The sequence below is a fragment of the Sus scrofa genome, chromosome 12 (assembly GCF_000003025.6).
Source record: "Sus scrofa isolate TJ Tabasco breed Duroc chromosome 12, Sscrofa11.1, whole genome shotgun sequence".
In the NCBI taxonomy this organism is placed as follows: domain Eukaryota; kingdom Metazoa; phylum Chordata; class Mammalia; order Artiodactyla; family Suidae; genus Sus; species Sus scrofa.
The window spans coordinates 52,999,792-53,013,844 of record NC_010454.4 but is presented as its reverse complement, the minus strand read 5'-3'; the positions used below and the strand labels follow the sequence as shown (position 1 = coordinate 53,013,844).

Sequence of the window (14,053 nt, the reverse complement as noted above, 5' to 3'; positions counted from 1 at the left end):
TGACATCTGGAATATGTTTGTGTTAAGTGCAATCTGTAAAGCTGGTCCGGCTGTAAAATGTGGTAAAAGCCGATTCGGACTGCAGAGTTCAAATATTTGGGATGTAAGGTGGGATAACAACACCGCTCGTGAGATAAAGTAGGTGCTATTAAGGACTGGAAAGCTCCCAGCACTAAGGGCGAGTCAGGTAATTCTGAGGACAATCAGGACAACTGAAGAGCCTGCTCATTTTAAGATCTTATCTAGACCATGAACACAAAAAAGCACACCTGATAAAGTTATCTGCCCCTGCTTGGAGCTTCCATACACTTGGGAAAAGCTGAAACTGTCCTGGATGTCTTTACTGGCTTAATAGGCCCAGACTTTTCCAAATCCTTCCCTGGGATCACGTTTTGTTTTGGTTGGGTTTCTTTCCCTATACGTTATTTACTGGTCTGAGGCAGTTTTATCTTAAAACCACAAAAATGTAAATAAAGCAGCCTGTAACAGGTCTCTCTAGACAACAACTGCCAAAAAGGACTGGGGTACCGCTTCTCTCTGGAAGAAGTATTTTAGCCATTATTTGGGTTTCAGCGAAGCCCAGGCCGTAAACACTCAGCCCGAAGTTGCCTTGTTAAGCTCCACTATGAAGATTATGCAAATGATGTTTGTGATAAATAGCTGATGTGTCCCTGGCCAAGAGGCCATCACAGCAGACCGAAAAGTGGCCTCCTAAGTTTATCCGGGCTCCACGGGCCCTAAGTTCAAACATCAGGTAGACACATTGCTGTGGGGGGAAGGCAACAAGATGCAGGAAGCCCAGGCGAAAGCCCCCAGAGCAGAATATTCAGGAACCGTTCGGAAACAGTACAACTTCTGAGGCCATCAGGAGTGGGTTGGTTGACTCAGTAGAGCCAAATCATGGGATGCTATAAGCCATGAAAAATAATTATGTAGTTCTGGGATGTTCCTGCTGCAGTGCAATGGGACTGGCGGCATCTTGGGAGCACTGGGACGAAGGTTTGATTCCCAGGCTGGCACAGTGGGTGAAGGATTCAGCGTTACCCCAATTGCGGCTTAGATGGCAACTGTGGCTCGGATCTGATCCCTGCCCAGTAACGCCCTATGCCTCAGGGCAGCCAACAAAGAAAAATAAGAATACCAATTAAGTAGTTCTGGGAGTTCTCTTGCAGTGTGGTGGGTTAAGGATCCATCAATGTCACCACAGCGGCAAGGGTTACTGCTATGGCTCAGGTTCCATCCTCAGCACAGTGGGTTAAAATCTGGCATTGCTGCAGCTGTGGCTCAGATTTAATCCCTCTCCTGGGATATATGTCACAGGTGTGGCCACAAAATTTTTTTAAAAAAAGAGAGAGATTTTTAAACTTAAAAAACACAACTATATAAATGGGGATGGGGGATGATAAAAAATAAATCATTAAGAGTAGTTGTCTTTGGGGGGAACTTTTTTCCTTCTACTTTCTGCACTTGCAGATTTTCTAAAAAGATCAAGAATTCTACAATGTAAAAACCAAATAGGAGTTCCCGTCGTGGCGCAGTGGTTAACGAATCCGACTAGGAACCATGAGGTTGCGGGTTCGATCCCTGCCCTTGCTCAGTGGGTTAACGATCCGGCGTTGCTGTGAGCTGTGGTGTAGGTTGCAGACTTGGCTCGGATCCCCCGTTGCTGTGGCTCTGGTGTAGGCTGGTGGCTACAGCTCCGATTCAACCCCTAGCCTGGGAACCTCCATATGCCGCAGGAGCAGCCCAAAAAATAGCAACAACAACAACAAAAAGACGAGACAAAAAAAAAAACAAAAACAAACAAACAAAAAAAAAACCCAAATAAATCATTTTGAGAATATTTTGAATGTACAGAGAGTACAGTATGCTATGATTTATATTAACAAGTGTACTTAGACACACACTCTAATCCCTGGGAGTTACATGGGGAACTGAATCACTGATGGACAGCCGTGGAGATTTTTCTTTTTTCTTTTCTTTTTTTTTTTTTTTTTTTTTTTTGGTATTTTTAGGGCCACACCCAGGGAATATGGAAGTTCCCAGGCTAGGGGTCTAGTCAGAGCTCTACCCGCCAGGCTACGCCACAGCCACAGCAATAGCAACGCCAGATCCAAGCCATGTCTGCGACCTACACCACAGCTCACAGCAACGCCGGATCCTTTAACCTACTGAGTGAGGCCAAGAATCAAACCCGAAACCTCATGGTTCCTAGTCGGATTTGTTTCCGTTGCACCAAGACAGGAACTCAGGGAGATTTTTCATTTTCAGCCCTGGGATGACTTTTGAATTTTATTTTTACTTTTTTTTTTTTGGCCATGCCTGCAGCATGTGGAAGTTCCTGGGCCAAGGACTGAACCCAAGCCACAGCAGTAACATGAGCCGTTGTGGTGACAATGCCGAGTCCCTAACTGCTAGGCCACCAGGGAACTCTGAGACTTTTGAATTTTATTTTATTTTTTTATTTTATTTTTTTTATTTTTTTTGTCTTTTCTAGGGCCACTCCTGCGGCATATGGAGGTTCCCAGGCTAGGGGTCGAATCAGAGCTGTAGCCACCGGCCTACACCACAGCCACAGCAACATGGGATCCGAGCTGTGTCTGCGACCTACACTACAGCTCACGGCAACACCCGATCCACTGAGCAAGGCCGTGGATTGAACCCACAACCTCATGGTTCCTAGTTGGATTCGTTAACCACTGAGCCACAATGGGAACTCCGAGACTTTTGAATTTTAGAACATGGGTACATTACCCCTTCTAAAAGGTAAAAATGCTTTTAAAATTGTATCACCTTGCCAAATTATTCTGAAAATACTGTGATCGCCAAGCTTTATGAGGCCATTTTTTGAAAGGAAAATAATATTTATTGCTTATTCTTTGTGAGGACTTTGACACATGTCATCTCGCCTCCTGAGCACTTCAGAAAATGATTTTTTAAGTAGATGGGGAAACTCAGGCTCCAGGAAATGCAGTGCTTGCCTGAGGTCACATAGCAAAACCGACCTGCTCTGGGCTTCGAACCCTGGTCTGCCTGGCACTGAAGCTTAGGCTTTACTCACTCTCACTGGCCGACCCTGAGGATTAGAGGAAGTAGCCCTCAACCAGCGCTGACCTAAGGCCTCTCTTCCTCTCTTTCTCAACTCTTGTTTTCTCTCGTACTTAAAATGTGAATAGCGATCACTGGTGTTTATAAAATTCTGTTATTTGAATGCACCCCGGCAATGCCTGGGAAAAGGGCTACGACTACTGGTGGGCTGCGTGTGCTCAAATTCATGTTGTTCCAACTGCATCCGGGCGCCTCCCCAAACCCCGTGCCTTTGGGGGTGCCCAGCTGAATGGGACAAGGCGCCTGGCAGACGTAACCCCATTGTGCGCTTACCAGTGCCATAGCTGGGGTAACCTTGGCCTAGTCTTCCACCTCTTCAAAATCTCATCACTGATCTAAGAGGCTGTTTTGTAGGATCCTGCTTGGCCCATTCCTCAGAAACCGTGAGCCCCATCAAAGCAGAGCTCCGCACCCCTTCCAGGTCAAAGGCGCACCTCAAGCCTCTCAGCCTCGTCTTGACACCCGCTTCCTGAGCCACGCGGTTTCCCACATCTGTGTCCTTCTCACCACGGCCTTCCCCTCACCCCGCTGACCTGGCACTCGGCGCTGCTTCTCCATCTTCTCCATCTTGCTTCCTGCCTCAAACGTCACGTGTCATCTGCCCCTGGTCAGGCTGCCTCCGGCTCCCAGGTCAGTCTCTCCCAGGCCCTCCGTCCCAGGCGCCATCTCCACACGCGCCATGTCTGGCAAAGCCCCTTCTACACGTGCCCCGGCAGATAAGAACATTCCACGAGGTAAGCCGGTTCTGGCAGCAACAGCCCAGAAGCATGGGAAGCGACTCACACTAGGCCTCGCTGATGACAAGAGGGAGCCAAAACCAATCCAGGAGAAAGTGCCTTCCTTCCGACTAGGAAAGAACTGTCACAGGAAGTTCCCCTGTAGCTCGGCAGGTTAAGGACCCAGCAGCTGTCACTGCAGTGGGAACATCTCCACGCCTTGGGCACAGCCAAGAAAAGCTTGTCATCTCTGTACACAGTCGCCTACGTGGCTTCATTTCCTCCTCCTGCACCTTCTATGAAAAGCAAGCACAACACGCAGGTAGAGCTGCTTTACAGAGCAACAGAGGGCCGGGACCTCGCCACCACATGTGTCCCCTGCACCCATCCCGGTTCTTCGCCCGTGAAAAGCACTCACTATACATTTTGGAATAACTACTAAATGGATCAATTAAACTTAAAATAATGGTAATATGAAAAGGTCATGATTATAAAGCTGTAAGACGGCACGATGCGATCTGAAGAGCCCCTCTGTGGTTCACGGTTTGGGTGATTTCTCTGTGCGATCACAGCCATCTAGTGGCAGAACACCTACATCACAGGTTACTGGGGTTTTTCTATTTTTTCTTTTTTTTTTAAGGGCTACAGGTGTGGCATATGGAGGTTCTGAGGCTAGGGGTGGAATCGGAGCTACAGCTGCTGGCCTACATCACAGCCACAACAACGCTGGATCCAAGCCATGGCCACGACCTATACTGCAGCTCACAGCAACCCCAGATCCTTAACCCACTGAGCAAGGCCAGGGATCGAACCCGCATCCTCATAGTTCCTAGTCAGGTTCGTTTCTGCTGAGCCACAATGGAAACTCCAGGGTTTTTCTATTTTTAATCATTTTTTTAAAGACAAACTGTGAAATTAAAATTAAGAAGTGATAATGAACATATCATGGGATAAGAGTCAGAAAAATGGAGAGAGAAACCCAGAGATGGGAGTTAAAAGTCTTGGGAGGAGAAGGGAATTGTGCCAAGGACAGGACGGGCAGAGGGGGAGGGAGGCAGGGTGGGTCTCATACTTGTCAAAGTTGACGTCCAGCATGCCCGCCTTCTCCTGGCTGATTCGTAGCAACGGCGTATCCAGCCGGCGAACACAGTCCTTGTCCAGCGTTGAGGTCCAGTCTTGGAAGGTTTTTCGAACCAGTTCATCAATGGCCTGGACCATCTGCTGATAGGTGTGTACGCTCTCCTCTCCGGTCCCGATGTGAGGCAGGAAATGAGCGTTGGAAAGACACTGCGAGGAAGCAGCAGAGCCGCCCGAGCCTACTTGCCACGTTCCTCTGTGGTACCATCTCCCTGAGACCAACGGCGCGCGCACACGCACACACACGCGCACGCGCACATGCACACACATACACACACACACTATGTGTAAGGCTTGCCACTGAGATTTTGGGTTGTGGCTGCGCAGAGGGAAGCTGGAGCCGAAAGGAATGTGAGTGCAGGAGACCAGGCCCAATGAGAAAGGGAGTCAGAGTGAAGAAGGGCAAGGACAGAGACTGGGCAGGAGGAAACCAGCCGGGACGAGTCAATCACAGTCCGTTATAGGAGTCAAGTCCTGCACAGGAGGTGAAGGACTGAAGAGGCCCAAGGCTGCAACCCAGCGCGAGCCCTTCCCCAGCACAGGCCACCACGTCTGCCCCCTCCCCGCTCGCTCTCCGGGGGCCTCTCGGGACGGTCCCCACCTCCCGGCCCCCAGCGCTCAGCCTGCGCGCTCCGCCCTCTCACCGACGAGGTCCCCGAGCCCAGGCTCACGTTCATGACTCTGTCGATGCGGCGCCGCAGGACCCGCAGCCAGTGCGCCTGCCCGGAGTGCTGGGCCATGTAGGGCTCCAGGTACGGCCACTTCTTGTTCAGCTCACGGTTCACGAGGGCCAGCTCGCCATTGAACAGCATGTAGAGATCCACCGCCTTCTTGTCGTATGTCCGCTTGATAGCCTGACGGACGAGAGGACACTGACAACACGGCGAGGGCAGGTGGCTCCCCGTCCCGCTCCCAAGCCATCCAGACACTGGGGGACCAGTGGGACGATAAGAGACACTGGCAACTTAGAGAGGGCGTGGGCAGAGGCTGGAGGGCGTGTGGAAGGAGCAGGAGGAAAGCATAAAGCAGGGCTGGAGGAGGCGGCGAGCAGCCGCACCTCTCGGGCTGCGAGCCGGTGGAAGGTGTCCAGCAGCAGCACCCCGTGCTCCACGTCGCGGACGAGCTCGAAGGCGGAGGTGATCAAGTTCTGAGTCATCACCTCCAGGTCCTTGACTCCAGCCCGGAACCTGCACCATTGGAGGCACGTCGAAGGGTGCGGGCCTCGCCTGGCCCGAGTTCTGCCCTGAGCAGGACTCCGAGGCCTTACGTCCTGAGGGCTCCCAAGGTGCAGACACCGCGTGCTTGACCTGCAGTTAGTCCTCAAAACAACGCACTGAGGCAAGGCCTTATTGCTAACAACAGTATTTTACAGGTGAGGAAACCGCGGCTGCAGCTGGGAGAGCAATTGCCCAGAGTCCCCTCACCAGTTTGTGGCAGACCCGGGATCCGCACCCAGAGAAAGGCTGACTCTGGAACCCTGAGTCGGAGCGGCCACCTCCTTCCTTGTGCTCCCCCAACCCCGCTCCTGGCCCCGCCTCTGGCCCCCGCAGCCCCTCCCCAGCCGGAAGCCCTCACCTGTTGTAGTCTTCATGCCAAGAGGTGTTCTTGACGTCCAGGATGCCACCTCGCACGGCTCGCAGCACGTGCAGGTTTTTATGAAAGATGTCCTCGATCTCCAGCAAGTTCCGCGTTATCTGGGGCCCCTGAGCTCCAAAGAAGCAGGGAAGGGGGCCTTGCTTGCCATCTTCCCAGCGGGCGAAATGGTACTGACAGTCACATACCTGCAAGGAAGGCGGCATGAGGCCCCCTGCCCTCCTTTCTGAATGTGTTAGGTCCTGAGCACTGTGGTGTAGCTTAAAACGTCTAGAAACTAAGGGGACCAAGCAGATGCAAGGGACTGCCACGGCTTGAATTTTAGCTGCAGAATGAAACATGAGGCACTAAGGCAGGGGGAGCGGGCACAGGTCTCAAAAGTCGGGATGGCGGTCGGACACAGAGATGCTGGAGGGTCAAAGCAGCGAGCTCCAAGCGCAGCCCCAGCCCCAGGCCCCCCGCTCCGGCACCCCCCGCTGTCGGCTCTGAGTCTCCTTCCCTGACGGCCTTCCCACCTCGATGAGGTCCTTGCAGCGCTGCACAAAGGCATCGACCTGGGCAAATATGCTGGTCTGGTCGAGGATCCAGCCCCGGTTGGAGAACCTGTGTCAGGAGAAAGACCGACCAGTCAGAAGCAGGAACACAAGAGGTCAGCCTGCCCATGCCAGGGGGGGGGGGTCCCAGCTCAGGGGGGGGGCCTTAGAAAGTGAGACCCCAAGAAACGCTTTTCCTGAACCCCAAGAGGAGAAATGCAAAGTGAAGAGAGCCAGAGAGGAGACAAAACAGCCCAGCTCTAGGAGAGGGTTTTACACACAACGGAGTTTAGACCTCATGGCCCAGACGGAGGGAAGGACGGGGAGGGATTCCGGAATCAAGGAGGGGAGGTTATGGAGTTGGGAGAACCCAGGGCCAGGAGCTGGAATATCCGGATCCAGAGAGAAAATGTGGAGGCATGGAAAAACTCCAGGGAGTTCCCTGGTGGTGCAGCGGGTGAAAGACCTGGTGGTGTCACTACTGTGGCTCTGGTCACTGCTGTGGCACAAGTTCAGTTCTTGGGCTGGGAACTTCAGAAAGCTGCAGCCGTGGCCAAATAAACCCCAAACAAAGAAACATACAAACAAACAACCTCTAGTAAAACAGAATCCATAGGCTTCAAGTGCAAGCCAAAGGAGTCAGAATCCCCCTCTAGAGGAACGACGAGGGGGTGGGGAGCATAGCAGACGTGAGGGGAGGCACGGCGTACTGGGTGTGCATCTGCACGGCCCGGAGGTAGTGGTCTTTCCAGGCGTGGCAACAGGAGATGCAGCCCTGCAGGTCCTCCTTGCTAGAAATGACATAGCCCTCAAAGATCCGGTCCAGGGAGACGGCGTGGCAGCACAGGCGGATGATCTCATTGCTCATCTGTGGAAAGGGTCCCCACAGCCGGAGCTGCACCCCTCCCTCGCTCGGAGTCCCCAGGACCACACCTCGGGGCTCAGCTTCCTACCTCTTGATTCGGCTCCGGCAGCCACCTTGGCCCTGGTTCTCCAGTGCCACCCCCACTCCCTGCCTCGTCCCTGCTCTGCTGCTGCTCTTCCAGCCAGCGCTCAGCTCGGTGCCCTTCCCTCTCTTTGGCCCCGTCACCCCCATGAAACGTGCCAGGTCCTGCTCCTCTAAAGCCGGCATTCCTTCCTACATCTGCCTCTTCCTAAATCCACCTTCGGGAATGAGAAGGAGAGGGTCTCCCCCTCCGGTACAACTCGGCCTGGGACTCTGTTCTGCCCGCCTCCCTCCCTGTGCCCATCAAGCCCCTCTTCCCGCCTGGGCTACACCAATCAGGGAGCAAAAAGGCTGGCCCAGCACGAAGCATCGCTACAGTGGCTGAGGCAGGCAAAAGCCTCTGTCTCTGTCTGCCCTGGGGGAAGTTCCTCTTTGCCGTCTCACCTCAGATCTCCTGCCCCGTGAACCCCACCTTCTCCAAAAATCCGAGTTCTAGCCCCGTGGCCGCCCCCCTTAACCCGCACATCCCGCCCTCTGCAGACCCACACCTTCCGGAAGAGGGAGGTCAGCCTCTCCCGAGTGTTGTAGTGGGGAGAGTTGACCCAGATGATGCGGATGAGGCTGATGAGCCTCGGGAGTTTACTGGCGATGTCCTTGGGCTGCATGTGTGCCAGCTCCTGATAAGGCTCCTTCAGGATCGACAAAAAAGTCAGGTTTGACTGTGCTTGACGAGAGCCATCCTGGCAGGAAAGAGAAACCAAGAGAAGACTTACCCGCTGGAAAAAAAGGGGTTCAACGCTTTTGATCCTCCTTAAACCCCATGTTGACTTGCTCTCCTGGGCAACATTCCCAGTTAACCCTACCTAGGGGCCAGTCTCCCCAGGTCTCTGCAATCCTTCAGGACCAGAGTTTGTATGGATCTACTTTTTTTTCTTTCTTTCTTTCTTTTTTTTTTTTTTTTTTTTTTTCAGCTGAATCTGTGGCATGCGTAAGCTCCCAGGGCCAGGAATCGAGCCCACACCATGGCAGCAACACCACCAGATCCTTAACCCTCTGGGCCACCAGGGAACTCCCCATATGTATCTACTTTTATTCACTTACTAGTTTCTACCAGAGTATTTTTATGTCTTTTCTCACACTGTGAGCCCCAGCTGCCCCGCTAGAACTCAGAACTCTGCACAAAGGAGATGCCCAGTAACTGCTCAGACATCACTCCCATCCATCCCCACAGTTGTCACCCAGCCCCCTTCACTGCCCTGATCTCAACAGGGGCTTTAGACTGCTCCGCCTAGCTGTGACTCAAACCCCTGAATACCTAGCTTCAAATTCCCCCGGGGAAGAGAGGGCTTCTGCGTCTACCGACCACTCTAATCCTCTGTGTGCCCAACACTCACATCATCGACTTGTCATACCATGCCACATTTAATTTTTTTTTTTTTTTCGGCTTTGCCTATGCTATGCAGAGTTCCTGAGCCAGGGATTGAACCCGAGCCGCAGCAGTAAGCAGAGCCACAGCAGTGACAATGCTGGATCCTTAACCCATTGTGCCGCCAGGGAACTACAACCAGCCTACACCACAGCCACAGCAACACTGGATCCAAGCCACATCTGCAACCTACACCACAGCTCACAGGCAATGCCAGATCCTTAACCCACTGAGCAAGGCCAGGTATCGAACCTGTAACCTCATGGTTGCTAGTCGGATTCATTAACCACTGAGCCACGACGGGAACACCCAAACTTAAGTTTTAAGAAGTGTTTCTCAGAGTTTCCATTGTGGCACAGTGGTTAACAAATCCAACTAGGAACCATGAGGTTGCAGGTTCAATCCCTGGCCTTGCTAAGTGGGTTAAGAATCCAGTGTTGCCGTGAGCTGTAGTGTAGGTTGCAGACGCGGCTCGGATCCTGCATTGCTATGGCTCTGGTGTAGGCCGGCAGCTACAGCTCCAATTAGACCCCTAGCCTGGGAACCTCCATATGCCGCAGGTCCGGCCCTAAAAAGACAAAAAAGAAAAAAAAAAAAAAAGAAGTGTTTCTCTTGCCACTCTCCTGGCTGAACCGCATGAGTTCGTCTTCGGCCCCTTGCCATCGGGTCATCTCTCTTGCATGTCTACTCCTCAGCTGGACTGCAGGGGCTGGGCTCATAGAGGGAGCTCAATGTCGTATATTCGTTGACTAACCAGATGGCTCCCTCACTAAACGATACGCTCCTTGGGACCCCGTGTTTCCCCACGTTTACTCTCCCACAAGTGCAAGTCCAGACACTGGGTGCATCTATCTTCGCCTTGGATGACGACATTGGCACCGTCCTCTCTGCAGCTTACATGGTCCCAGCCCCTGCCCACTTTCTGCCAAGCCTCCCTCCCTTGGGCCACCCACAGACCTGGATCTGCTGGGCCAGCTTCATAAAGGGCGCCAGGTAGGATGACTTGGCAAGGCGCAGGATGGACTCGATGTGTTTCACTCCCGGCTTCACCAGCTGTTTACTGATGCCAGACAGGTCCGTGCAGCGGTTGCGCCAGAACTCAATCTCCTCCAAAGGGCCCAAGTTTTCTCCCGTCTCCACAGACTCCTGGGCGCTAAGCACCTCCTTTATCTGCCGCGTCCAGTGGACCATGGCAGCTGCAGGGAGCGCGTGTCTTTGCACCGCTGCCCAGTTGGGACCTTCCCTCTGCCCGCTATGGAGCCCTCCCAGCCCGACGCCGGCCCGGCCTCTGGGCTGCCCCCTTTCCTCTCTCCTAGGATGCCCACCCCCCGGGAAAGGCCAGCCACTCACTCTCTAGCCGCTGCACCAGCTCTTTGTCCTTAACCACCGCCTCGGGCTTCAGGTTCACGGCCTCGGTGGGGATGTAGAGGACAGTGTGCCCCTCCAGTTTGTACCGAGTGTCTGAGGAAAGAAAGCACTTGGGGGCTCACAGGGGGTGACGGTGCAGGCCACCCCAGTTCCAGTTGTGGTTGATGATCTGGAGCCCAGGAAGTGGCTGCATTTCAGGAGAGCAGGAAGGAGAAACAACGACTCATGCTTTTTTTGCTTTTTTTTTTTTTTTTGGCCTCTTAGCAAGCACTAGCTTGATGTGAGATCTTAGTTCCCAGACCAGGGATTGAACCTGGGCCACAGCAGGGAAAGAACCGAATCCTCACCTGACCACTGGATCACTGGGGAACTCCCAACTCAGCTTTTTTGATATCAGCCGGGAAAATGATAGAAGGCAAGAAGGAAACCCCAAGCCATAATAAGAGATTAAAATAAGGTCAAAGATCTACCCCCACGGCCTCAACGCTCTTCTATGACACCCGCACTCCCTCCAGCTCCCCGTACCCGACACGTCCTCTTGGAAATTTCCAGCTCTGCGCCGGTCTAGCCAACTGTTCTTCAGCAGAAAACTGTCTGGATTGGAAGGCAAACTCTGTACCCTGCTCCACACATTCGACAAACACATACCGAGTAGCTACCCTGCGCCAGGCAGAGCAGGTGCTTGGCTCAATCTCCCACCTGCCTCGCTGGCTCGCCTGTCGGTGGGGCCTGGGGAGAAAGCAGGCACTCCAGCCTTTGCACTCACCTGTCAGGCAGGCCAGGAACCTGTGCAGGTGAGAAGCAAAATGATTTCGGATGCTCTCGGGCCAGGTTGAGTTTGTAAAGATCTGAGGGGCAAAGACGCCGCTGAGCAGCCGAAGCAGGGCCGGGACGTAGGAGCCCCGCACTGTCCCAAACTGCACAGTCGCCTCAAAGTTCTCTGGAGTGATGGGCACCGGGGCCTGGCGAATGAAGTAGACAATCTGGTTCTGCGTCTGCATGGAAGGCAGTAGATCAGAGTTTAGTCTCCAGGCCCAGCCATGACACGTAAGGGAATCTGAGGCGCCAATCAGGACAGCCTGGCTGAGTTCTGCGTCACGTTCCCTCACTGTACCCTGATCCTTCTCCAGACATGAGCATCGCGAGATGCCTCCTGCTCTTGTCAGGGACATAACAGAGACTCCTCCCCAGATGTGAGAAGGAAATGCAGAGAGCACACCTTGAGGGTAGGGACTGTGTATCTCGTCCACCTGGGCTCCAGAACCTAGGGCAGCGACCAGGACGTATCAGATGCTCCGCACATGATGGATGGGTGGGTGGATGGACTGAGAGGGCACAGGAAAAGCAGAAAGGAGGACACAGCTGTCTGGGGTTTTCCGTTTCACTTGCATATGCTTTTCCCTCATTTTTTCATTTACCTTCCATTTTGTTTATGTTGCTCTTTTCAATTTTGGGGATTTTTTTTTACAGTCACACCTGCAGCATATAGAAGTTTCCAGGCTAGGGGTTGAATTGGATCTGCAGCTGAGGCCTATACCACAGCCATGGCAACACTGGATCCTTAACCCACTGAGCAAGGCCAGGGATCGAACCCACATCATCACAGAGACAACTTCGAGTCCTTAACTCACTAAGCCAAAATGGGAACTCCTGTTTATGCTGTTTTTATTGTTGTTGTTTACATTCAGAGACGTATAACTTTAATATTGTTAAAACTTTTTTTCAACCCCATCCCCCCATGTTGTTAAAACTTCTCAGTTTCTGACCTCTAAATGCTTCCCAAAGTTCTCACTGTGGCTCAGCAGGTTAAGGACCCAGTGTTGTCTCCCTGAGGATGCAGGTTCCATCCCTGGCCTCGCTCAGTGGGTTAAGGATCCAGCGTTGCTGAAAGCAGTGGTGTAGGTTGCACATGAAGCTGGGATCCGGTGTTACCATGGCTGTGGCATCAGCCAGAAGCTGAAACTCCAATTCAGCCTCTAGCCCAGGAACTTCCATATGCTGCAGGTTCGGCTATAAAAAGAAAAGAAAAAAGAAAAAAAAGGTCATTCCCACTTTAAATCCGATTCACTTGGTTTTTTTCCTTCTTTCTTTAATACTTCTTTATAATTTAAGTTTATTATTATTATTATTATACTCTTCATAATTTATTTAACTTTGAAAGCTGAAAATAAAGCACAAAGAAGAAATTCGTAATCATTCTGGAGTTCCGGTCATGGCGCAGTGGAAACGAATCCAACTAGGAACCATGAGGTTGCAGGTTCGATCCCTGGCCTTGCTCAGTGGGTTAAGGATCCGGTGTTGCCATGAGCTGTGGTGTAGGTCGCAGACACAGTTTGGATCTGGCATTGCCGTGGCTGTGGCGTAGGCTGGAGACTACAGCTCCGATTTGACCCCTAGCCTGGGAACCTCCATATGCCACAGGTGTGGCCCTAAAAAGACAAAAAAAAAAAAGAAAGAAAGAAAGAAAGAAATTCGTAATCATTCATCTTCCCACTACCCAGAATTAAATTTTGGCATTTGCATCTGCGGGTTTCTTGTTATTGTTATTGTTGTTGTTGTTGTTTTTAGGGCTACACCTGCGTCATATGGAGGTTCCCAGGCTAGGGGTCTGATAGGAGCTGCAGCTGCCAGCCTAAGCCACAGCCATAGCAATGCCAGATCCAAGCCATGTCTGCAACCTACACCACAGCTCATGGCAACACCGGATCCTTAACCCACTGAGCAAGGCCAGGTGTGGAACCTGAATCTTCATAGATACTAGTCTGATTCATTTCTGCTGAGCCAGGACAGGAACTCCCTGCATCTGTGTTTTAAAAAACTTAACAACTATTATTTTTGTTAAAATGATGTTAATTATAAACAACTGAAACAATGCAGAAAAATACAAAGATAAACGTTTAAATGTCATCTAAAATTCCGCCACCCAGACATTAATGCTGTTACCATTAGAAAAAAATACTACTCCAGACATCTCTCTATAGATATATACATACAGAAAAATGAAATAGTTATTGCAAAATAGGATCAGGCTGGAGTTCCTTGTGGTGCAGCAGGTTAAGGATCCAGTGTTCTCACTGGAGCAGCTTGGGTCACTGTTGTGGCTCGGGTTAGACCCCTGGCCCAGGAAGTTCCACGTCTCGGGCCTAACGGGAAAAAAAAAAAAAAAAAAGGACCAATCTATTTTTAATTAAAAGTATTGAGTTAATGAGTTCCTGTGTGGCCCAGC

At 51.9% G+C, this 14,053-nt stretch overlaps 1 protein-coding gene across 1 annotated transcript in view; it reads right to left on the bottom strand.

Moving 5' to 3' along the window:
- DNAH2 (dynein axonemal heavy chain 2) overlaps nucleotides 1–14,053 on the bottom strand; it is a 104,528-nt gene that overhangs the window by 72,900 nt on the left and 17,575 nt on the right. Inside the window, 10 exon segments of the mRNA XM_013981316.2 lie at nucleotides 4,897–5,111; nucleotides 5,633–5,815; nucleotides 6,019–6,148; nucleotides 6,537–6,742; nucleotides 7,070–7,157; nucleotides 7,798–7,955; nucleotides 8,582–8,773; nucleotides 10,417–10,655; nucleotides 10,810–10,920; nucleotides 11,594–11,822. Coding sequence (XP_013836770.2) covers nucleotides 4,897–5,111; nucleotides 5,633–5,815; nucleotides 6,019–6,148; nucleotides 6,537–6,742; nucleotides 7,070–7,157; nucleotides 7,798–7,955; nucleotides 8,582–8,773; nucleotides 10,417–10,655; nucleotides 10,810–10,920; nucleotides 11,594–11,822 — 1,751 coding nt within the window.